This window comes from Henckelia pumila, unplaced genomic scaffold, assembly GCF_033568475.1.
Source record: "Henckelia pumila isolate YLH828 unplaced genomic scaffold, ASM3356847v2 CTG_466, whole genome shotgun sequence".
Taxonomy (NCBI): domain Eukaryota; kingdom Viridiplantae; phylum Streptophyta; class Magnoliopsida; order Lamiales; family Gesneriaceae; genus Henckelia; species Henckelia pumila.
Window position 1 is genome coordinate 4,992,612 of NW_027331833.1, and position 24,254 is coordinate 5,016,865.

A 24,254-nucleotide genomic window follows, 5' to 3' on the forward strand; every position below is an offset into this window, starting at 1 on the left:
CATAAGATCCAATTATAAAAATTTTATCAAAAATTTACATTTTATGAATTTGAATTTTTAATTTTATTTTAAATTTATTATTATTAATTAGTTTATTTCTAAAAAAATATTATTACTTTATCTTGATATCATTATTTTATTAAAATTACTTCGTGCTTCCAACTTTTCCATTAAATATGCATTCATAAACAAGGATTTAAATACATAAAATACCAAAATATTAATTAAACTAATTAAAATGATAAGTTCAAGCATATTACTTTTTTGATTTAGGACTATATAGTATTGAACCAAAATCTAAATTTTTGAAAAAAATGCGTTGCACAATTTGCAATAAATAATAAAAAAATAAAAGATTATATAATGATAAAATTTGCTATTAATTCTATATTTAATTGAATAAATAATATTTTTAATTAAATAACTAGGAAAAATATTAGTTATTTTATCTTAGTATTAGTTATACAAAAAATATATTTTAATAGTAAATTTTATCATTATATAACCACTTTATTTTTTTATTATTTACTGCAAATTGTGCAATACATATTCTCGAAAAATTTAGAATTTGGTTCAAACATATATAGTTTTAAATTGAAAAAGTAATATGCATGAATTTATCATGTTTGTTCAATATTTTGGTACGTTTAGATATTTAAATCATTGTTTATGAATGCATGTTTAATGAAGAAATTGAAAACACAAAGTGATTTAATAAAATAATTATATCAAGATAAGTAATAATATATTTTTAGAAACAAATTAATTAATAATAATAAATTTAAAATAAAAATAAAAATTCATAAAATGTAAATGTTTGATAAATATTTTATAATTGGATCTTATGGATTGAATAGATTTAAAAATTATACTCTCAAGGGGCAAAATATGTAATTTTAATATTTCACAAGGGAATTTGGTGCAAAAAAAAAAATCAAAATATTGACCCAATCGCATGAGAGGGGCGCCTGCGCAACAATCGCTCATATGAAGGGGCGCATGTGCTAATTTTATAAAAGGTCAAACTTGAAGATGTCTATTAAAATTTCACAGAAGAGAAGGTATTTGGTGCAAATAACTCTATATTTAATCACCAAAATGATGTCATTTTGCTTTGTCCATAGATAATTATTTATTTACGAAATTGCGACGTTTACAAAATTAACTTATTTGTAAAAAAAAAAAAACTTTTCATAATTATTCTCTATTTTCTTTTGTTTTTATTTAAAAAACGAATTGCATGAGCATACAACATGTGTTCCAGAGTATAGTTATTATCATATAAATTATAAATTATAATTTTACATAGTTATTATCTTTTTTTAAAATAAATAAATAAATATATATATACATATATATATACCTATTTATTAAGTGTGAGGGCCTTACAAAAACAAACTTGATCTTTTGGTATGACCTTAATTTAAATTTCAAATTATTTGGAAAAAAATGATGGGAAATAACTAATATAAATATATAATTCATAATATTTTAAATACTCTTCATAGACTTATGACTAATATTTAACATAAAAAATATTAATTTTTTGTTTTTATAAATTTATTAATTTTTTTCCAAAATTAATTTTAATAAAAAAATCAAATTTTGCTTTGCAAATAAGATATTATTATTAGATACAATTAAAAAGGACAGACAAAAGGAAACAGGGCTGTAACTAGTTTAGCTACAATCCAAAGCCCTAATTCTCGTCGAAGCCCTATTTGCTTGGCCAGGTTCAAATGGCGGATGCTTACTGGAGATACGCCGGAGACAGGCAGCAATCTGCAACGCTTGCCTCTCAGTTGGCAAAGAGACCTCGCTCCGACCACGGTTGGTTCTCCCTCCCTCTGAAACATGTGTGTTTTCGTAGGGGTTTGCCAAATTATGCGTTTTGAGTTGGATGGGGGTGTTTTGATAACGATGCATTGTGGAACAAACGGTGTAGTTCTTAGTTCTTATCTTTGAATTTTGTGTTATCTAATGGGTGCTCGACCCAATTCGAGACGTCCGGTGTGGCAATTTCGAAATACAGGTTTTCGTTTTCGAATGATTTTTAATCTTTTAAATCGTTCTTCAGAGTTTGCTGGATGTTGACTGGGAATTGATTTATTTAGTACATTGCCTGATTGTACTGTGGTTTTGCAGCAGTGCTTCTAAACATGGCCTGTTGTGCAAGATTTTGGTTTTTTAGGTTGAGGGGCTGGATGGTGGTTCTTGGGTGTCGTAGAAATTTATATCTTTATATGTGCCGATGAGGCTGGAATAGACCTTTTAACACTAATGATCATCATCTTCGCGTAGTTTGTCGATTTTTGCAAGTTAAATCCACAGAACAGTTGCCAAATTTTCACGCGAGATTCATGAAATTGCATCTAAAGAAGTAGAGGATTGAAATTAGTAAATAGTCGATACAGAGGGTAATATCTGGTACAGTCGTTTTCGAGTAGAGGTGTCTACGTGCTTTGGACCAAATTTATGCAATTAATGCTATTGGACCCTGTTTATACAGTTTGCTCTCATGGTTGACTATCGAATTTCCATAATTTGCAGAGATTCCCGGTGGCCTTGGCATATCAAGCTACTATGTACGTGAAGATGAAAGGGGTGGACAGCATGTTGTTAGAGATACCGACTCCATAAATGCATCATATGATCGCTACCTCCGCAGTGCGGTATACATTTTGCCTATCATTTTCAAATGTGTGGGAGTGAATTTGTTAGTGCTCCCATTACATGTATGTGATAATCTAACATAGCCGTGCAATGTACCAGCAAATTTCACATGGCGGTGAATCAGGAAGATCAGTGAGTGTTGGACTTGGTGGACTTCGGCATGTTGATGAACCACTAACTTCACCTATGGGTGGCTCGGACCCAGTATTAGTTTCAAATGACCTGTCTATGGGACATGGAGGGCGGTCAAAATTTCCTCTCCCACCAGATGCTAGTGGTACCCTCTTCGTGGAGGGTTTGCCCGCGAATTGTACTCGCCGCGAAGTGGCCCGTATCCTTTATATTCCATGGCATGTTTTCAAATTTTCCCTCCAAGTCTTGTTCCTTTACTTCCATTTGCAGATATATTTCGCCCTTTTGTCGGGTATAAGGAAGTAAGGCTTGTGAATAAGGGATCGAGACATGTAAGAATGCTGGACTTTTGTCATAGGTTTTTATTTATGCTGTATTTTGTGTTCACCCCAGTAACATTTTTTTACAAATAAAATACAGTCTGGGGGTGACCCTCTGTTGCTTTGTTTTGTTGATTTTGAAAGTCCAGCCCATGCAGCCACAGCAATGGATGCTCTAAAAGGTGAGTTTAGCACATATTCCTATTCTCTTGCCATTTTTACAGTGTAAATTAGTTTGATTTAGTTTAGCATTATATGTTCTTTTTAATGTTCTTAATTGGTATTTTTGACTTTTATTTATGGTCTAAGATCACCGAAGTTCATTACATTAGCACGCCTTAAGTTATCTAGGAGCACAAGCTGTATGATGTAAGACTTGGGATCTGCATGTCACTTTTCACAAGTTCAAATTGTCACGTTTACCCGTGGAGGATTGGGGTTAGGATGGGTTTAGTAGGGATATAATTCGTACTGAATTTAGTTGCTGGTTTCTCTAATTTACAACTATAACTGGAGAATTATTTTTTTTACTTAATGATTATTATAAAATCTCGAATCAGAGACAAAAGTACAATACAGATCATTCTTTTTGCGCATTTGGTATTCAGTTGGACATTGATGGTTTACCTATTTATGATTATGCTCGAGAGACGTTCATAATATTTCTCACAGATTTCGTTTATAAGAGTGGAAGCTAAGCTTTGTTGATATTGATGACATATGATCATCTTTTGCACTACTACTAGATCATTCCACTCAAATATTTAAGAATTGTGTCGAATCCCCTCCAGGTTTGCGATTGTGATTGTGGTTGTGGTTTATAAGAGTGTATAACTGGTGAAAGAAAACAGTCAGAATATTGAATGGTAATGTGCTCCTTAGCTGCCATGAATTTTTTCCCCTTGGCAATATAAATGGCGTAGTTGTACATCTATAATACGACCCTGGAGGTTCTGTCTTTAAGAGTTGAAAACCAATTTTGAACTATAAAATGCTTCTATTTTTCTTTCCTATATGAAAGGAGATCAGCTAACCAAAAGGATTTCTGCTTTCTTGAGCACAATGTATTGAGACGAGAAAACTAGATCACCTTGCCACTTTTGCCTCATGGATGCAAAAATACCATCATATCTCTATCCATGTGCCTTTGTGTGTGATTCCCCCCTCTCTATATGGAGCTATTAGATAGCCTATTAGCTGGTCGAGATATCTCATTGGAAGCTGAAGTTTATTCAGCTGCAATTTTTTTTACTTCTTATGTTGAGTGTTGTGATTTACCCGTCCCTTAAAGCCCTGAATTCAGCTGCATTTTTTTTTACTTCTTATGTTGAGTGTTGTGATTTACCCGTCCCTTAAAGCCCTGATGCATGAAGAGTTTACTGCTATTCTCAAGGAAGGAAGTAGTCCTATTACTATTAGGCATACATGTTTCTTTTGTTGCAACCTGGAGTTACCTTTTGTAGTTAACTTTTGGATTTGGTATTAGGTATGTTTGACATGGTTACAACATAGAAATGTGCCTTTGATATTCATGCTCAGGACCTAACAATCAGAAACCCTAATTTGGTTTTGTGACTTGACTTTGAAGTCTCACGACCTTGCTCCCAATACCTTTTGTGGTATTGTTTTTTGGAAGATTGGCATTTCTTGTAAAAAAAACATTTGATTTTTCGTTCTGTAACACACTTGCCTGTTGACATATATGAAAATATAATTATCAAGCCACTGTTTTTACTAAATTAGATGAAAATGAAACCTTCATTCCTTGCAATTGTAAATCCATTTTTTGAAAAATTGGAATAACTCCTATAAATACTCGATGAGGCTGAAAGAAAAGTAGTTTTCCTCATTTATGTAATTCCTATCCTTCTATGTATTATTCAGATGTTGGACTCCGTTGAGAAAATATGCTAGGAAAATATTTCCATGTTCTTTTGTGATGGAAAACATGATGTTAATGCTTGTGTGGATATATTTATAATATATCTTTACTAAACATAATGTATTGATTTCCGTTTGATAATATGTGTGGCAACGTCAGAGCTTTGATGTGAATTAATATCGATTTGATCAAAGAACACATTGAATAATCAATAATTGATTTGGCATTCCCTGTTTACTCTCTTTTACCGAATCCACAGAGGCAAGCATATGCCATATTAAACCTGTTTTTTCTAGCTTACTATGATAAATGTTTAATCGCATAAATCGATGTGTTCGACGGGTAACTTTAGTCCTGAAGTGGCAAGTTATACCCATGACTTTGCCTGATCTTTAACGGCCCTGGTTTCCGTCGTGATTCAGAGAGGCGTGAGGTACGGCCATAAAATGCTCGAGCTAAATTTTGCAGGTTACCTATTTGATGAGCTCGACCGCGACTCAGGTCACTTAAGGCTGCAATTTGCTCGTCATCCTGGTGCGAGGTCAGGGGGTGGGTATCGTGGAAGACGTTGAGGTTGTGGTTTGACAGGTGATAAATGCTATCCATACGCTTGACCCTTATAATTAAGGACCGTTTAGGTCTTCATGAAAATCCACAATGGTCAAATCACTCTAAATGTGGAACAACACTTCTATGTAGGATGCACCGAGTAAGGACGTTTTTATGAGTGTCGCAGCTTTCGAGGTCGGAAATTACTCTGGATGCTTTCCTTAAGACCAGTTTGTTTATGTCAACTAAAGGGATGAATTTGCGACTGCGGCTGTTGCCCTTGGCCTCTCCTTTCGTTCTTTAGCTTCCTGTCTCGCGTATTTACTAGACTGCAGAATGACACCCAGAATGCAAATATATTTTGTAATTAAAAGCGTAGTTATCTTGTTTGAATCATAGATAACCCCTGTTTTGGACTGATAATTTATCTCGCTTTACTCCCATCCAGCTCATTGTAGCCAAACGTGGTAAAGCAAAGCTGCCATCTGTTTATTACACCTTTTTTTTTTCAATGATTTTAGATTTTTGCCTTTAACTGAAAAATCTAGTGTTTTTTTTTATAGAGAAAAATCTAGTGTTTTGATGTCAAAGATAATGTCTTTGTAGTTGTTACATCTCTGAGTTGGGTTCTATGATGAACACCTAGAACCTACTGTTTCTAATCGTCTCTCTTCATAATTTTACTAGATTAAATATTCCATTCGTATTCAGATCTTCTATAAGGTCACGCCATGCATGCAGACCACAGTGAATCAAGTTTTCACACAAGTCACTTAAATTTGTTTCTCCTTGTTTACTTTCTAGAGTCCTTTACGTTTTGCCTTTACTGTTTGACTTTGACACTTGGACTGATGCTGAAGTTTGTGATATTCACTTGAATTCGTTTTTCCAACACTAAGGTAGTGAACAGATACACCTACCTGGAACTGTACCCAGTGACATCAAGTTTAAGTACAATAATCAGGAGTTGGTAGATGCTGTGCTGTCTGATGTTCTTGTGACGCTGTGTGTCATTTTTTCTTGAATAAAATTGTTAAGTTTGCAGTTCTTCAGAATTGGTGATTTAGGTTTTTGTATTGCACAAAGCTTGGCTTTACAGAATCCACCTGAAATGGTTTATTCCCTCTCCTCAATCTCCCTTCTTTTCGGATTACCTCGAATTGTTTTCAAATCACCGACAATTCTAGGGCATTCATCTTTTTTAACTGTTTGGCTAGCAACTTCCAGTGCTTACTTGGTGAACATTAAACTGTTATTAAAGAACATCATCTGTTTGAATTCTGAATTCACATCCAAGGAAAGGATCACTGACCTTGTTTTTATGGCGTAGTATTTAAATCCTGTGTTGGGTAGTGGAATAACCTATTGGGGCTGTTGGCAGAGTGGTCAAGAAACAACGTTGAAAATTGGTGAATTGTTGGATATATTTTGTTGCAATCGATATCAAAACCTCTTGGAAAGATTAGTTGGCTCCTCAGAACTCCCTTCAAACGGATATGAACAGGCTGCAGGCAGCGCATTTTTCTTAAAATATGAGCTAACAAGAAAGACCTCATTTGTGGCTGCTGATGATTATGTTAACTTTTGTGCAAGTAATTCTCATAGTAGACCATGAAACCTTTACCTTCGTTGATATTCTCAATTTTTTCCTTATAAATGCCATAGAACTAGCAATTCCGTGTATTTTGTGAGATGTTTGAGGAATGGACCGTTGGAGATGGGTTTTTTTCTTGCCAAAGAAGAATCAAGGGATCTACTACTGGAGACCCGGAGAGAATGGAATAACTCAGTTTTTCATTTACGAGGAGAGGCTTTACGAAAGAAGAGAACACGGGCATACTGAGCCTAAGGTTTAACTTCCTCAGTTTACAGTGAGGGTCTGATTCTGTTTCTTTACTAGTCATTCCCCGCATGGTGTTGTTTCCGTTTTACATGCCTCCATGTTCTGGTAGCCTTTGGAATAAGCATCTGTATTACCCTAAGGCCAAGGTTCTTCGATCCCATCCCTATTTGTTGCCAGTCTGAATAGTCTGTTGGTTCTTTTGCATCTTCTGTATCCAAGTATCGGTGTCAAACTTGTTGTGCCGTGGATTTCTGAAGTGACCACGTACCTGTGAGGATTAGAGGATTAAGGAAGACGAAACGAAACTCAAAATCATGCCATTATTATGCCTGAATGGTATCAGCCTCCTCCCTTTGTTGGGAGGAGGTATCTTATTCGAGACCTGTTGTAAACACCCCAACCCCAATTATCAACATATATACCATGCCATTATTCTGTGTGACTGAACTAGGCATCGTTTATAATTGTACTTCATGGTGATGACCTTTGTATATCTCTGTGTATTGGTGGGAGGCCTTTTTTACGATTCACGCGATTTACTCGTACTGTGCTTTTGCTGCTGCTTCTGTGTGCGCGAAAATGGGTCCTGCCTTCGGAGGGTAGCTTGACATCGTGTGAATTGGTAACATAAATTTTTAGATAAATGATATTTTGTAAAATTTGTAAAGAAGAGTCGACATTTATGAGTAAGTTAAATAAATATAACTTAATTTTTTTTAAAAAAACTCAAATCTAATGAAATCTTAGTCTAACTAATATCATAAGAATTTTATTTAATTAAATAAAATTTAATCAAATATCAATCATATTTCGAAATCTCATCTTACCAAAGGATTATTTTATGCTACACCTGAAATACTTCTCCTCCATGATGTGGTCAAATGTCAACCATTGAATCATCAACATACATGTCAATTTTCATAAAACTGTAAGGGTCCACGTGATCCAATGGTATTGAAATAAGGGTAGAAATACTCCCAGTGTAGCATAGACTAACCCCATACCAAACACTAAAATGTTATTAGTAAATCCAAATACCATGAAAATCTTTCGTACCAAATATGCTGTAATAAATTTGGATTTTGTGAAATAATAAATTTGGATTATGTTTCATAAAGGTAGTGTTTGCAACTTCTAAAAATAAGTGATTATGGAGATTTTCTTAACAAATTTGTTAAGAGAATCTCCGTAATCACTTATTTTTAGAGGTTGCAAACACTGCCAAAATCTGCTAAGTCGATTATATTTATAATATAGACATGAAAATATCATGTTTGGTGAATGTTCTTGAGCTTTGGATTGGGCACTGGAACGAATGGGTTACGTTATTTTTGTTTTGTCATATTTTGGAACTCTATATTTGTATAATCAAACTTTGAATAAAAATAATCTGTTGCGCAAAATGGGTAAATTTGTGTCGAATTGTGTTAAACGTGACTGCTATTAATTCAAATCACAATTTCATATTTTTGATCAAATCCCAATTCAAAGTTTTGTATTCATCAGATATTTTATAGATAGCAGAGTCTGAATTCTGCTTGTATGGGATCTAAATCTTTCGACCTTTTATCTCGGTTTCTGCAGTGGTCCAGCGTAGGATTGCCGTGAAAGAATGTTATTACCTATGAAATATATAATCATATTCTCTGGAGAACTATATATTTTACGTTAATCATTAATCAAGAATACCCAGATTCAAAAAAAAAATAAAAATCAAGAATACCCAGATTTTATATATTTCCACGACCTTTTGTTATAATTCCAACAAAATTTATTTTTCTTTTGATACAATTACGAGGAGGTTTTATGCTTGAAAGGTAGAGAGTATAGATTCTTGGTCAAGTGTATAATATGTCAAATATAAATCTATATCTTTACTATTTTATTAAGCATGCGTACTAACCATTTTTGGTGTCATGGTGAATTTTCTCTTCTTTTTTTTTTTTCCCCTTTTATACCCCTATACTCTCTCTTTAACTCATTCATCCCACATTTTTCTTTTAGCATCATTTATTCTTTTTATCATAACTATTTTCATCAATCTAAAAATGAATTTCATTCATAGCTAATTTTTTTTAGATTTGAAAAAAAAAAAGATAAACAAACACTTTTAAATTAACAAATTATTCAATATACAATACATTATATTTGTATATAATATTCTACAAACGCAATGCGTGTGTTCCGTCGTTAGTTGTATATAAAACGTGAAACTTATCCGACTTTTTTTCACTTGATATAGGCCCCGTTTGGATTTAGTAGACATTTTTTTAAAAAAACACTTTTTTAAACTATAATTTTTTGCTTTTGAAAAAGCTCTAATTTTGACTTAAAAAAGTGCTTATTTAAGCACTTTTTTGGTCAATCAAACACCTTATTAACTGAAAAGCATTTAAAAAAGTGCTTTTTTGGCCTGACTTTTGAAACCAAACGGTGCCATAGTCTAAAGTAAATTAATCTGCATACATTTTGAAACACGTATTTAGTAGTTGAGTTTTCCCTTATCCTATGACAGTATATTGTGGATTTCTATGTTATAAAGAAACTAGTAAAACAGGACCACGTGCATTTATCAGGAATCTTTTGTATTATTCTATCATTTTTTATATTATCATCTTAGTAATAGTTTGAATTAGCTGTGATTATAGAATCTTGAATCCAAATCAGAGATTGTTATCGTAACCGGAACTGAGATTTTTAAGGATTTCGGTGATCTGACACTTATCAGGAATCTTTTGTATTATATCATTTTTATATTATCATCTATGTAATATTTCGAAGAATCGTACAACCATATTTACATTAATTATATTATAAGATTTTGTTATTATATGATAAGATTTTGACATTATATAACAATTATATTATAAGATTTCTCAATTATAAGTTGAGATTTTGACATTATATCGTGAACTTTTGTATTCAATATATCATGAGATTTGACAAATAAATATTTTGTACATGGTGTAAGAATTGTCGTATATGTAGCATTGCGCTCTTTTGAACTGGTTGTGATTTACAGAATCTTGAATCCAAATCAGTGTGTTATCATAACTGGAACTGAGATTTTTAAGGATTTCGGTGCTCTAACACACTTGCTGTATTCGGTAGGATTATAGATCTTTACCACACAACATCGATCGATATATATAATATAAAACAAATACCAACGTAATTTCCGTTCGCTCCTGCGAAGTTTGCATACAATCTGTGAAACGGAGCAAATTGTGTTCCAAGAAAATCCTTGAGTGCAATCACTTGTAAATTGTAATGCATGCATGAATTTGATTCATGGCTGAGACTAGAGAAGAATTATCCATGGATATTGAAGGGACAGAACCTGACGAATGTCCCATAAAACAAGTCGAGCTGACGGTGCCGAAAACCGATGATCCTAGCATGCCTGTTTATACGTTCAGAATGTGGTTTCTTGGAATTATTGCATGCCTCCTGTTATCGTTTACGAACCAGTTTTTCTGGTACAGGACTGAGCCACTCACTATCACTTCGATTTCTGCACAGATTTCTGTGGTGCCATTGGGCCATTTGATGGCCAAAACTATCACCAAACGTGTGTTCTTGAAGGGTACGAGGTTTGAGTGCACACTCAATCCAGGGCCTTTTAATATTAAAGAGCATGTCATGATCACCATGTTCGCCAATGCTGGTGCCGGAACTGTTTATGCTACTCATATCTTGAGTGCTGTCAAGCTTTATTATAAGAAGAGTTTGGGTTTTATTCCAGCCTTTATTCTCATGATGACAACTCAGGTATTTTTCACGTCCCTCCCGCGATTTTTGGTTGGTTGGTTGAATCAAGAATATATGTTTTTTTGCATTAGCGTAAAGTGCCTGCCTGCAGAGTGTTTTCTTAAATAAAAAGTATTTTATGCGGTCTAAATTTAAATGAGTTTTGGTTTTTCATGTATCAATGTGGAGTATACATTGTTCTGCGTTGAACATCCAAGTAAACATTTTGTAGTCCTGTACTTCCTTGTTATCTTTAGAATGTATGAGGAAGCTGCCGCGGAGAGGTTATGATAATATTTTGTTTCATTTAGGTGAAAATTCCTGTAAGACTATGAATTTATTTTGGAATTTTCTCTTAAGGTTTTCAGTTATAATCATTCAAAGGTTCTTTGCGTTGCATCCTTGTAACTGACGTGCTTACAGGTTGATATGCACAAAGCTCACTAGCTAGAACCTGAAGCTACTCGCAGATTAGCTGAAATAGATTTGGTTTCTCTTGATGAAATACAATAAAATTGGAAAACTTTCTTAACTCTGATAAGTGTAATAACATTGGATTCCTGATTTCATAAACTGAAAAACAGTTGCTAGGATTCGGCTGGGCTGGAATCTTTCGGAAACATTTAGTTGAACCCGGAGAGATGTGGTGGCCGAATAATTTAGTCCAGGTTTCACTCTTCAGGTATTTATGGCTTTAAAATTTTGTACAAGTTCTGTACGCTGTTTTATCTTGCTCCGCTCCCTTATTAACATTCTTTACAAATGAGTAATTCCACGGGTTCTTCTTGAAGGGCTTTACATGACAAGGAGAAGAGACCCAAGGGTTCCACCAGCAGAACACAATATTTCCTGATAGTTTTAGCCTGCAGCTTTTGCTACTACCTTTTCCCGGGGTATTTCTTTACGATGTTGACATCCTTTTCTTGGGTTTGTTGGTTTTCGCCTAAGTCCGTCTTTGTACAACAACTAGGCTCGGGTTTACAAGGTCTTGGAATTGGGGCCTTGGGATTTGATTGGTCAACAATATCATCTTACCTTGGAAGCCCTCTTGCGAGTCCATGGTTTGCTTCGGCCAACATTGCCGTAGGTTTCTTCCTTGTGATGTATGTGATGGTGCCGCTCGGTTATTGGTCAAATCTTTACAATGCCAAGAACTTCCCAATATATTCCTCTGATCTTTTTAAGAAGAATGGTTCGATATACAACACTGAAGCTATAATCAATTCGAACTTCAATCTTGATAAGGCTGCTTATAACAAAGCTGGTCAATTGCATCTGAGCACCATGTTTGCTCTAACCTACGGTCTTGGATTTGCTACACTATCGGCCACTTTAGTCCATGTATTACTTTTCAATGGAAAGTAAGTTTGCTATTCATTGCATCAAGAATTAGGAGGGCCAAATTATGCACGTCTAACATTTGACTCGGTGCAGGGAAATATGGAAGCAGAGCAAAATGGCATTTAGAACAGACAAGAAAATGGATATTCACAACAGGCTTATGAAGGCATATAAACGAGTGCCGATGTGGTGGTTTATGGCTATCCTTTTCATCAATATTGCTGTCATCCTTTTTGCTTGTACTCATTATAAGAGCGCGCTTCAGTTGCCATGGTGGGGTGTTTTGCTTGCTTGTGTCATTGCCTTCACTTACACACTTCCCATTGGCATCATTAACGCCACGACAAACCAGGTGCGGCCGATAGACTCTTTTGCATTTGAGTATTATTGTTCGAACATTAATCAACGCATAGAGAGCACATGCACAACAACTGAATCTTTTTATCCTTTTTTTGAGGTGGGGTGGTTGGATTGCACATTTGCATGATGATATTGGATGTTCTTATTTGGGTTCTTGCATTTATGTAAACAGCAACCAGGTTTAAATATCATCACCGAATACATAATCGGTTATGCATACCCTGGTCGTCCTGTGGCCAACATGTGCTTCAAGGTGTATGGATACGTAAGCATGTATCAAGCTCTCACATTTTTAGCAGATTTTAAGCTTGGTCACTACATGAAAATTCCTCCACGAGCAATGTTCAATGTTCAGGTCAGTTGTATAATCGATGAACACCTCCTCATATTCTAAGACTAAATCCACAAAACTGTTTCACTCTTCAGGTTGTGGGCACCATTATTGCTGTATTTGTTTACACGATAACCGCATGGTGGCTCATGGATACCATTCCTCACCTCTGTGACACATCCCTCCTACCATCTGATAGCCCCTGGAAATGCCCAATGGACCATGTTTTCTACGATGCTTCGGTGATTTGGGGGCTCGTCGGCCCACAGAGAATTTTCGGCAATCTAGGCGTTTACCCCGCGATAAACTGGTTCTTTCTTGGTGGAGCAATTGCACCGTTTATTGTCTGGTTGGCTTCTAAAGCATTTCCAAAACAGACATGGATCAAGCTTATTCACATGCCGGTTCTGCTAGGTGCCACAGCTATGATGCCACCCGCATCTGCTGTCAATTACACGAGTTGGCTGATATGTGCATTTGTCTTTGGTTATGTTATCTATCGGCACCACCCTAAGTGGTGGGAACGTCACAACTATATTTTGTCGGGTGGTATGGACGCAGGAACCGCATTTGTCGCGGTTCTCTTGTTCTTAACTCTGCAATCTAAGGACATTGGTGTTTCTTGGTGGGGGAATAACTTGGATGGATGCCCGTTGGCTTCATGCCCTACTGCCCGAGGTGTCTCAGTCGAAGGTTGTCCGATGGTTTCCTGAGTGTGCACTTTGGACGGGAAGGTTTCAAATCCACGGTTAAAATCATTTCCATTTATTTGGATTATCTCTTTTGATTTCAACTTCTCATTTAGAATATTTCTTTCAAATTCAAATGTAAATATCACTTCATTATTTGGATAACTTGGTATGCTTGTTTGATATTTTGTCAATGGATTTGGGTAGTTTGCTTAGATATCTTGCCTTTATTAGATCTCACAATGTTGATGTGTCGTATTATTCTTTTATTGCATTAAAAATCTTATTCGTTGAAGCGTTCGCATACGATGAGAAATATGAAGAGTGAAAATGGGAGAAAAGTGAAGAACCGCAGGAGGAGAAGGAGAAAAAAGAGTTGAAGCAAAGCATCCCATTTATTCCAAGAGAGACGTTTCCTGTATTTATATGATTATATCTATGAGACAAATTAGTTAACTCATATTTTTAACATAAAATAATACCGTTGACGTAAAAAGTGAAACCATTTTATTAGAGTTTTTTGTGATATTATTTTAGCTGCTTCGGGTGGAAAGAAAATCTCACAAAATTACAATTATAAATATGATCGATTTACATTTTACAATATGACAACAATTTAAAACGAGTTCATCGTTCTTAACTTCTTATCTTGGAAAAACACCATCTCTTAAACTCTAACCAAAATTCATATAAAACACATTAAATATTATTCTTCTATGTTACTCAATATCAGTGTCTTAACAATGATATTTCATTCTCGATCCCTTAAATTTTTTAAAATTTTGCATATTTGTTCAGAGTTATTTTGGTTAATCGAACCTCTCACAAAAACCGAAAATTAAATCCATGAAGTCTCCCATCACAATTAGCAAATAACTTGCATATATAAAGTTTGGCAAGCATAAAGTATTTTTGTCATGGAACATATAGATTGACCATGTTAAGGTGCATCGAACTTAAAAGCCATCCTTAACTAGGAAAACTGCAAATGATGTTGAAAAATGGGCCACATTGAATTTTGTCCTAAAACAGACAGAAAGGGTTCGAGGTAAATTTAGAGGACACAATCATTAAACCAAGGAAACATTGCAAAATGTATGACTCTTTAATGTCGATTGGCTGTTTTCTTGTTCTTGCTTATCTTAATTAAGACAAAATTACTCTAATAATTGCTTCTACGTACGTCCTATGATATATTTGGACAATTGTGATATTTTCCCCTAGTATAACAATTCCAATTATGTAAAAAATCACTTGCTCTCGTGAATATCTCTTCGGAGATTAAGCTTATGATATATACATATATATGTATATATTTAAGTATATGAATTGTTTGCTCTTACCATTATTAAATACATTGAACTAGGTTAATATATATACCATAGAACGAAGCAAAATGTATGGTTCTTTGTGAATGTTGCTAGTTTGTTTCTAGTTTGATTACGAGGTTCATGCATTTAGCTATTCTTGGTGTAAACTTTATCTGTGGAGACAAAACAATCTACTAATTTTCCATTTTCCTTTGATTTGGACACTAATAACTTTTTTGTTTGAGTATTCACACATAATTTTATCATTATGCATTTTGTTGATATATATTTTCTAAATTATATTAAGATCCCGTGCAAGTATTTTAATCTTAATACCAAATATATTTTTTATAATCACTTATATACCATTATATTAAAACCCGAATTGAACAATTGTTATGGTTTGCATCCGCATGCCATTGTATGAGAAGCATGCATAATTCCCATGATGTAAAATATATTTAATTGTGTAATACATCCTAATATTGCTGAAAAAAGTGATCCCCCGGCTAAGAAAAGTCTCTCCTGACCTGGAGATGGTGATATTGAGGTGAGATGAAAGTGGCTTCCTTGAAGATGGCCTGAAACCACGAGCAACGGTATTAGAAGGGGGCCGGAAGGTATTTCCGTTATATCTCCTCCGACGCTCAAGTTAGATATCCAGATAAAGAGAATATAATGAGTGTTGTATGTGGATGAGAGATTAAATGAATTGATAAATAGATCAAACATGATATTTATAGCAGTGTTCTCAAAATCGGATCGGACTGGTCGATTCGATCCAGAAGACACTCAAAAATCTTTTAGTGGTTAAACCGATCAGAACTAGTCAGACCGTCGATCAAGAAGTAGAAAACCGGTTCAACCGATTTTTTATTATTTTTTTAGACAAATTAATTTTTTTTATTTTTATAACCTTAAATTTAATATTTTGTTATGTATATATATATATATATATAAATGATTATTTGAAATTTGTATTTTGTTAAAAAAAAATTGTAGTAACATTAAAGTTTATTTAATTAAATATTTTTATTTTTTAAAAAATGTATAATTGATATTTAGAATACATTTATACAGTTATCTAGTTTTCAAACTTTGGTAAATATTTTTTTGGATATATTTATATACATCTTTTAGGTTTTTAAAATTTAAAATATATTAATCAATATATTATATTATATAAACGGTTTTATGGTCGGATCGTCCGATTAAACCAGTCCGACTGGTTAGAATGTTCTTTTAAGATAGATCGATTATATCACCGGTTCGTTATGAAAACATTGATTTATAGGTGAGATTATCGGATTCGGTTTCACGTTTGCTTAACGGAAATCCTTTCTTATAGGGATCATGATCCGTGAATCTCGACGGAGATCTTGCTTAGTTTTTCCCCTAAAGATGGAAGGTTGTGTCTCCAAATGATTAAGAACCCGTTCTACATGTTGGTCATGATGAGCTGACCCGATGAGTGTTGTTTATCTAAGGGTGTTGTCCAGAGCTGATTAGCATGATCAGCTGACATGGATGTATAGTCGACCTAGATGTATGGCCGACCTGGGAGCTTGGCTAACCTGGGTATATGGCCGACCTGTATGTCTAGCCAACATGGGAGCATGGATGACCTGATCTATTCGAGCTAAAGTGAGGGATTCAATGAAGTAACCCGCACCCCGTTTTACAAGATTAAATGATAAAACATGATTAAGAGATCATCATCCTAATTAACCAAGCTTTTAATCGAATAAAAAATATGGAAAAAAGGCTTCGGAACCCCCGAAGAGTTCGGATGGTTCGAACTCCAGTTCGGAAGCACCGAAGTGACCAATGTTGAGTTCGAAAGCAAAAGGAGGTTCGAAAGGTCCGAACCTAAGATCGAAAGGTCCGATGAGTGTTAGGTCATGCAGAGTGTGATGTGTCAACCATACTCAGACACGTGGGAGTTCGGAAGATCCGAACTAGGGTTCGAAAGGTCTGAACTCAGACTTTCCCTTAGGTGTCAAGATGCACAAGATATGTCAATACATTCATGAGATCGGAATGTCCGAAGAGTAGTTCAGAGCTTCTGATCAGATTAGTTCAGAACGTGGCATGCATGCGCAGATCAGAACATCCATAGTGAAGTTCGGGAGATCAGAACTCCACCTATAAATAGACTATCCAAGGCTCACTTTAGAATTTCCAATTCACAAGTTTTCCTTATCTTTTCGTCTATATTGTGGGTTTTTAGCTTTATAATCGAGGATGAGACAACAACGAGGCACTTTCGGGATAGCAGCGGAGCCATGCCCAAGAGATGAAACCTTCGACAGCAAAAGGCTGACGACGGACACATGTATAGTTTGATATATATATTATAATTTGGGAGTATCTATTAGCTTAGTTAATATTTTTCGATCAGTTTTAGTGATATGATAATTATTGGCTTGTAGGCTTGGACCCTAGATATGTTTTGCTAGGACTACCTTAGAAAGGTACGTAAAGTAGTGACTGAGATTGCCAGCGAGTATGTGTAGTGATCTGCAAATAACCCGATCTAAAGGCAATACTGTTAAACAACCCGATCTAAAGGCAATACTGTTAAACAACCCGATCTAAATACAATACTAAAAATCCACAAACTGAAACATCCCACGATACTACTGCAACTCAACGACCGCTACCTCTCGGACCGTCCAACCTAAGCCCTGCCCTGTGGAATGGGGTGTCGAGAAGAAAAAACCGAGGACGGAGCTAACAATGCTCAGTATGAAAGTATGAGTATACACATGTTATGAATGCTAATACAAATGAAATAGGTACCGAAAACCTATTGCGGTAACAACATTGCTCAATCAAAGACGTCACTGTATGTAGCATGCTGAGCTGTCACATCAGGAGGTGGCTCACACCAGAATAAAAATGTGTATATAGGTGACTTGATCTCGTAATACAACGGGTCCAACCATCCACTCAAGAACTCGGGGTTGAGCAACCCCACTACGGGTTATATCAAGATACATGCTCAACCTGATAATGTATGCATCATAAGAATCTTCACATAATATATATGCATATAAACCATTCCATATAACTATGCAAACATAGAATATGCATACTCAACCAAGATATCTCGGACAGTACGTCTGTACCTCATTACAAGAAACCTAGTAACATTGGCTCTCTAGTCCAAGCATATAAGCATATAATCATCATATCACTTATTTCTTACTAAAACTCTTAACTGTATTAATAGCTACTCACAGAAGCTAATCAGAGTCTAGACTTATGCATGTATCTGTCATTTGCCCTTTGATGGTGATGGCCTCAAAATCAAGATGATGCCCAAAAGTCCTCCAAATCAACAAGAAACGATAGAGAGAAGGCTGAATTGGCAATTAAAAGTGAATCTATAGACCCCTATTTATAGGCAAATATTGGACATTCCGATCCCTGGTTCGGTGCTTCCGATCTCCCCATCAGAGCTTTCGATCATTAGAAACTGAACGCGTGTCCTTGATTGGACAACACAATACTGTTGACGGAGTTCGGACCTTTCGAATTGGATTTTGGAGCCTCCGATCTCTCTCGAGTCAATTCACCAGTCAAAAACCCATACTTCCTTATCCTATGGTAATCAGACCTTTCGAGCGTGAGTTCAGAGCTTTCAAACTCAACCTCTGTCTCCAAAGTACATCGCTGCTTCCGAATCCCTCTTCGGAGCTTTCGAACTTTCCAATAACTTTAAACTCGCGGAACCATTTTTGATCGTTTTGAATCCGATTTATAACTCCTTAAATCTAATTGGGAATCCATTAATCATGTTTTTACCAATTGAACATGTTTAGGCGGTTGAGTAACTTAATTATGAATCGGGCTACTATATTATGAATGCTTATATGTTGTATTTTATGTGTCATGATTCATATTTTACCGCTCTATTATATTATTTTGTATGAACATATTAATGTTGAGCTGGATTGAGATAGCCTTTCGAGTAGGGTTGCTCAGCCTACACCCTTGTTATATGGTCGGATACCGAAAGACGACGTGATGACGAAGACTGAAGCTACGATGATCTTGATAAGTGTGAGGAGTTTATCCAGCGTAGTTGACCCCAAATGATACCACACACTCAATTGCACTTTACTGAGCAAGACTTGATAGTTGACCTTTTTTCAGTCATATGCATGAATTATATTGGTTTGTATACTTATACTTTATGTTCTGAGCGTTAGTCACTCATGTCCTTGTTGTTATTTCTTGGACACCCTATTCGATGGGGCATGTCTCAGGTTGGACAAAGTCGTAGGATCGATATAGGGCTGAGATCAGGACCGGTATTTACAGTGAGTAGTTATTTTGTTTGAGGATTTGATACAGTTATTCGATATGGTTGTACATCGCTATTCGTTACGGGTTTTAGTTCCAGTTATATTCTGCCGATTTACTTTGTACCACTCTTTTAGTTTCCGTTGCTTTACTGTTTGATTAAGTTAAATTAATTGCATGTTTAAGTTGCTAACTAGTAGGTGATTTGGGTTGGTCACTACATTCGATCCGTGGGGCCATCAAGGATTTGTACTGAGAATGAGTCGAGCTCATTCTAGAGGTATCAAAAGTCCTCCCTTTGAAGTCGAACACCAGAATTTCATGATATTTATTCGATATGGCCATAAAGTTTAAGCTTATTGCGGCATTTTCACTCACAAGAATACGATGTCAATTTATAATCTAATAATTAAGTACAGGTCGATCCCACAAAAAATGAATCAAATGGTATATTAAATATTTAGAACTAATAAAATCTCAATCCTATTCAGAACTACGACAATGAGTTGACTTTAACTACTAAAAATTGCAATAAATAATATTAACTAACAATGAATTTGCAAGACGATTAATCAATGAGAGATAAATTTTAAGGTTTATATTTCACTTGACTGTCAACCAAGATTAATCCATATTGATTTTTTAATTATAAATGCTTCTAGTTTATTAACTAAGAATTCGTATTATTTTTTTACTCTCTTTCCCAAGTGATAAATATAATTTCGTATCTAATATTAAGCTTAATATTCCTATCAAAGTTTGAATATTAATTCGATAAATATCTCAACAATTCTTTTAATGGTTTCAATGGAGTTATATGCATTCCGAATAATATAAACATTGACAATATATTTTCTTATGTTTTATTAAAAATACTCTATCCTGAGTAATAGATTTTAAACAATAAATTATTTAATATATGAACAGTAAATTGAAAGTATTAAATCTGAAAAAGGAGATAAACCGGGCAAAAAATTCAAATATATAAATCAAATATCAAAATCATGGGTTCAAATCAAGATCCGTCTATCCTCTAAACTTAAAAAAATAGTTCACAGTGAATTTAAAAATAAAAAAATGGATGCTCTTCCAACAATCTATCAAAGTAAATATATAGTATAAAAGAAGAACAAGAACAAAGTTAGAATAAGTTTCTATGTCCTCGGATGTTGTTGTCTTCCTTCTTCGTACCAAGTTCTCTTGCTCTTATACGCCCCAAAAGTTTCTAGCCGTCATCCTCCTTTGCAAAACCCCCGAAAAGTCCGATATAATTTCCCTTTTAAACCGCCACAAAAAATTTTCCAAAAATATTGAAACACATTGATGTTGAGGCGCAGATCACCGAAACTTTATTTTTTCTGATATAGACCATAGGCACTAGGGCGCCTGTTTCTTGGTGTTGAGGTGCCGAGAGTTTGTGATGTCGAGATTTAGGGTGCCCCTCTTTTCAATTTTTTTTTCCTTTTTTTGCGCTGTGTTTTCTTTCTCTCGTTTTGCACGTTTCTTACCTTTTTAATCCAAATTAAACGGTCGTTACTCAAACTCCTGCAACCGACACAAACGACACAAAATACGCATAATATTGTTAGATAAATAACAAAATTCAAGTTAACTCACATAAAATATAAGTGCAAAAAAATTGCACTTATCAATGCAAAACTAAGCTTTCGTGGAATTTTGATCGTCGCGATTTTCCCAAACAATATGCATCCTCATTACCATTTAGTCATCATTTATAGAATCTCAAGGTTCTCTGGCCGTCCTATGCATTATAATCAATGAATGGATTTCATTCATATGGTCTATAAATACCTCATCGAGTAAATTTCTCATTTTCTACTTTTGCCTTCGCTCATTAGCTTAGGTTTTCTTAAAATTCTCTGACCTCACTATATTCTCTCTTTAGTAAGTACCTGTTTATCATGGATTCTTCTTTCTGACATACCGATGATAACTCTGAAGATTTTTTTTGTGAGGTGGATCAGTACGATCCCCTTGCAGTTATCTCGGTTGGTGAGCCATTAGGTGAGGACTCTGACCAGGGCCGAGCTTAGCATGATGTCGGTCCATTCTCTGCTTGGAAACTTGTTCCTCAGGGTGAAGTTTCTAACACCCAAGACGCACCGTGGTATGAGCTTTATCCCTCTGCAGCTAGAGGCCACAGAAAAGGATCGGTTAGAGCTCTAGCTGATTATTCTTTATAATCACCAATTCTAAGGAATGTGCCGACCAGTCTGAGAGGTATTATACTTTCTATGTAGATCAATTATAAGGTCTTAGGTTTCCCCTCCCCACATTTTTCCAACAGTTCGGTAGGTATTATCAACTTAACCCAACCAGTTTACCCCCAACTCCTTTTGCACACTCTGTAGCTTTCTCATTATGTTCCAAACCTTAGGTTTTGAGGTCAATCGTTTTACCTTTGCTGCATTTATGGTTCCAAAAATAACAAGAAGGGATCAACCTTTTAGATCAGCCCAATCGTAAGATTTTTTTAAGGCTCTCCCAGTTCAAATAAATTTACGAAAAAATCTTACTTTTTTGTTCGTCCTAATTCATGGGAAATTTGATCCACTTGGAGTGCTCCTGCCCTTGCCGACCCCCTCCTGGTTTTCAAAGGGGAGATTTGTCACTGGAGCTCCGAGGGCCATCAAGGGAAGGCGCTTTGATACTTCTGCCCTACTGGGGAATACTTACATTGTTACCATGGACTGAGCTCAGCCAAAATTTTAGTTTGGGGTAGTGTAGGTATGCCACTTCCCATTATCTTCGACCTCTCATTTTGGTTATTTTAATGATATCTTCGTGTTCATACAGAGGTCATAGTCATGAATGTTGACATTTATTTCAATGAATTATAACATTCGTTGCAGTGTAGAGAAGAAGAAAGCAGCCGCTCAAACTAAGGACAGGGCTGAGGTGAGATTTACTAAGGAGAGCACGCCTACCCTTGAGGTGCGGGTACAACCTGAGAAACTGTACGAGCTCTGAAGAGCCCCGCCCTAAGGTATTACCTGAGAAACTGTAAGCTGATCTTTGGCAGAGAAAAATACGAGATCTGAAGAGCCCCCAACCTGAGTTAGTACCTGAGAAACTTTAAGCTGAGCTTTGGCAGAAAAAAATACGAGCTCTGAAGAGCCCCGCCCTGAGGCAGTGGAGTGAGGCCCATCCTTCCCGCCAAATCAGGTCGAATGCTCCCCACACTCTTGTAGGTCAACATGTAGTATCCTGAATCCTAATTAAGCTAATATTTTTCTTAAACATGATTAAGAGATAATAATTTGAGCTTAAGGAGTTAATAATCAGATTCAAAATAATCAAAAATGGTTTCTAATTTTAAATGTTTGGGACAATTCGAAAGGTTTGAAGGTAGGATCAGAAGTTCCGAACATTTTTGGAAGCTATCATTGCTGATCGGAAGGTCCGTGTCGTTCGGAAGTTTTGAAGAGGAGTTCGGAAGTAACAAACTGGTTTGGAAGCCAAGGTTAGTGTTTGGAAGCTACGAGCAGTTTGGAAGCTCCGAACGCGAGATCGGTAGTTTTGATCGTGTGAAAGTTAGACAGGGCATGGGATTTGATTGTGTGATTGGACAAGAGGGAGTTCGGAAGCTACGAACTAGGATCAGTAGTTTAGAACTACTATCGGCAGGCGAGTTGTCAAATCGGAGACACGTGGTTGGTGGAGATCGATCAGAATCACGATCAAAAGATCCGAAGGGGGATCGGAAGTTTCGATCGCGAGTTCGGTAGCTCCGAACGTGATCTATAAATAGAGGGCCGAGAGTTCATTTTCAGTTGCCAATTCCCATAGTTTCCCTCTCGTTTCTTACTATTTTTAAGGTCTTTTGGGCGTTCTTTCAAAGGCCAGTCGATAGCGAGGAGCTACCGGGATCGTAGCGGAGTTGTGCCCAATTTTTGAGGTTATCGCCATCAGTGGAATAACGATGGACGCAGGTATATTTCAAGACTCTGATTAGATTCAGTGAGTGGCTGTTAGTCTAGTTAAGACTTTTAGTAGATGATTAATTATACGGTTATTATCTGTTTATAGGCTTGGACTAGAGAGCCAGTATCACTAGGCTGCTTACTCTGAGGTACGGACATACTATCCGAGATACCCTGGTTGAATATGCATGTTCTATGATTTTATGTTTTATGTGGCATTATTTATTAGCATTGATTATGTCAAGGATATTATGATGCATGCATTATCACGTTAAGCCTTTATCATTGATATAACCAATAGAGGGGTAGCTCAGCCCATTATATTGTGGATGGATACCATAGTTTTGGATCTGAATATGTCCACGAATTTATGGTATGAGAGTATCTCCTAATGCGACGGCCCAGCGTGCTACATACCATGGCGCCTTTGATTGTGCAGTATTATACATAGGTTTACGGTATCTTCACTTGCATTTAGCATTCATAGCATGTGTATACTCATACTTCTGTACTGAGCATTGTTAGCTCACGTGCTCGGTTTTTGTTTTGGACACCCCATTCCATGGGGCAGGACTTAGGTTGGACGGACCGAATGGTAGCTGATATGAATCTAGGAGGTGCTTGAAGATTCATATTTTTCCAAGATTTTCTCCGTGATTTACAATCGAGAGTTCAAGGGTTTGGAATTCATGGGAATCAAGTTGGAATACTTGATATTCAATTTGGAGGATGTTATAATCTTATTGAGGTCAAAAGAGGTCAAGAAAGTGAAAAAAATGAAGGTCAAAGTCAAAGCAGCAGCGCGCCCGCGCCGCTCCA

General features: G+C 35.7%; 2 protein-coding genes across 3 annotated transcripts; both read left to right on the top strand.

Annotated features, from left to right (window-relative positions):
* The first annotated feature begins 1,670 nt into the window (after positions 1-1,670).
* Positions 1,671-7,829, top strand: LOC140872440 (RNA-binding protein 1-like). Its single transcript, XM_073275263.1, has 7 exons — positions 1,671-1,830; positions 2,551-2,672; positions 2,773-3,004; positions 3,076-3,137; positions 3,226-3,307; positions 5,476-5,595; positions 5,707-7,829. Exons 1-6 carry the CDS (start codon positions 1,740-1,742, stop codon positions 5,577-5,579), a joined length of 693 nt encoding a protein of 230 aa, XP_073131364.1. The 5' UTR covers positions 1,671-1,739; the 3' UTR covers positions 5,580-5,595; positions 5,707-7,829.
* Positions 3,080-14,074, top strand: LOC140872438 (oligopeptide transporter 6-like). 2 transcript variants are annotated; one of them, XM_073275262.1, is made up of 8 exons: positions 3,080-3,137; positions 3,226-3,307; positions 10,922-11,170; positions 11,734-11,831; positions 11,941-12,510; positions 12,584-12,842; positions 13,023-13,205; positions 13,277-14,074. In XM_073275262.1, exons 3-8 carry the CDS (start codon positions 10,949-10,951, stop codon positions 13,892-13,894), a joined length of 1,950 nt encoding a protein of 649 aa, XP_073131363.1. In that variant the 5' UTR covers positions 3,080-3,137; positions 3,226-3,307; positions 10,922-10,948; the 3' UTR covers positions 13,895-14,074. The 2 variants fall into 2 exon arrangements, with proteins under 2 accessions (XP_073131363.1, XP_073131362.1); XM_073275261.1 differs by lacking the exons at positions 3,080-3,137; positions 3,226-3,307 and having other exon boundaries at positions 10,358-11,170.
* Positions 14,075-24,254: the final 10,180 nt, after the last annotated feature.

Excerpts from the sequence above, each read along its gene's own strand:
- LOC140872438 (XM_073275261.1), top strand. The coding sequence starts at position 10,691 with ATGGCTGAGACTAGAGAAGAATTATCCATGGATATTGAAGGGACAGAA. Across the intron at positions 11,171-11,733 it reads TTCTCATGATGACAACTCAG|TTGCTAGGATTCGGCTGGGC; the intron begins GTATTTTTCACG and ends ACTGAAAAACAG. Across the intron at positions 11,832-11,940 it reads GTCCAGGTTTCACTCTTCAG|GGCTTTACATGACAAGGAGA; the intron begins GTATTTATGGCT and ends TTCTTCTTGAAG.
- LOC140872440 (XM_073275263.1), top strand. The coding sequence starts at position 1,740 with ATGGCGGATGCTTACTGGAGATACGCCGGAGACAGGCAGCAATCTGCA. Across the intron at positions 1,831-2,550 it reads GAGACCTCGCTCCGACCACG|AGATTCCCGGTGGCCTTGGC; the intron begins GTTGGTTCTCCC and ends CATAATTTGCAG. Across the intron at positions 3,308-5,475 it reads AGCAATGGATGCTCTAAAAG|GTTACCTATTTGATGAGCTC; the intron begins GTGAGTTTAGCA and ends TAAATTTTGCAG.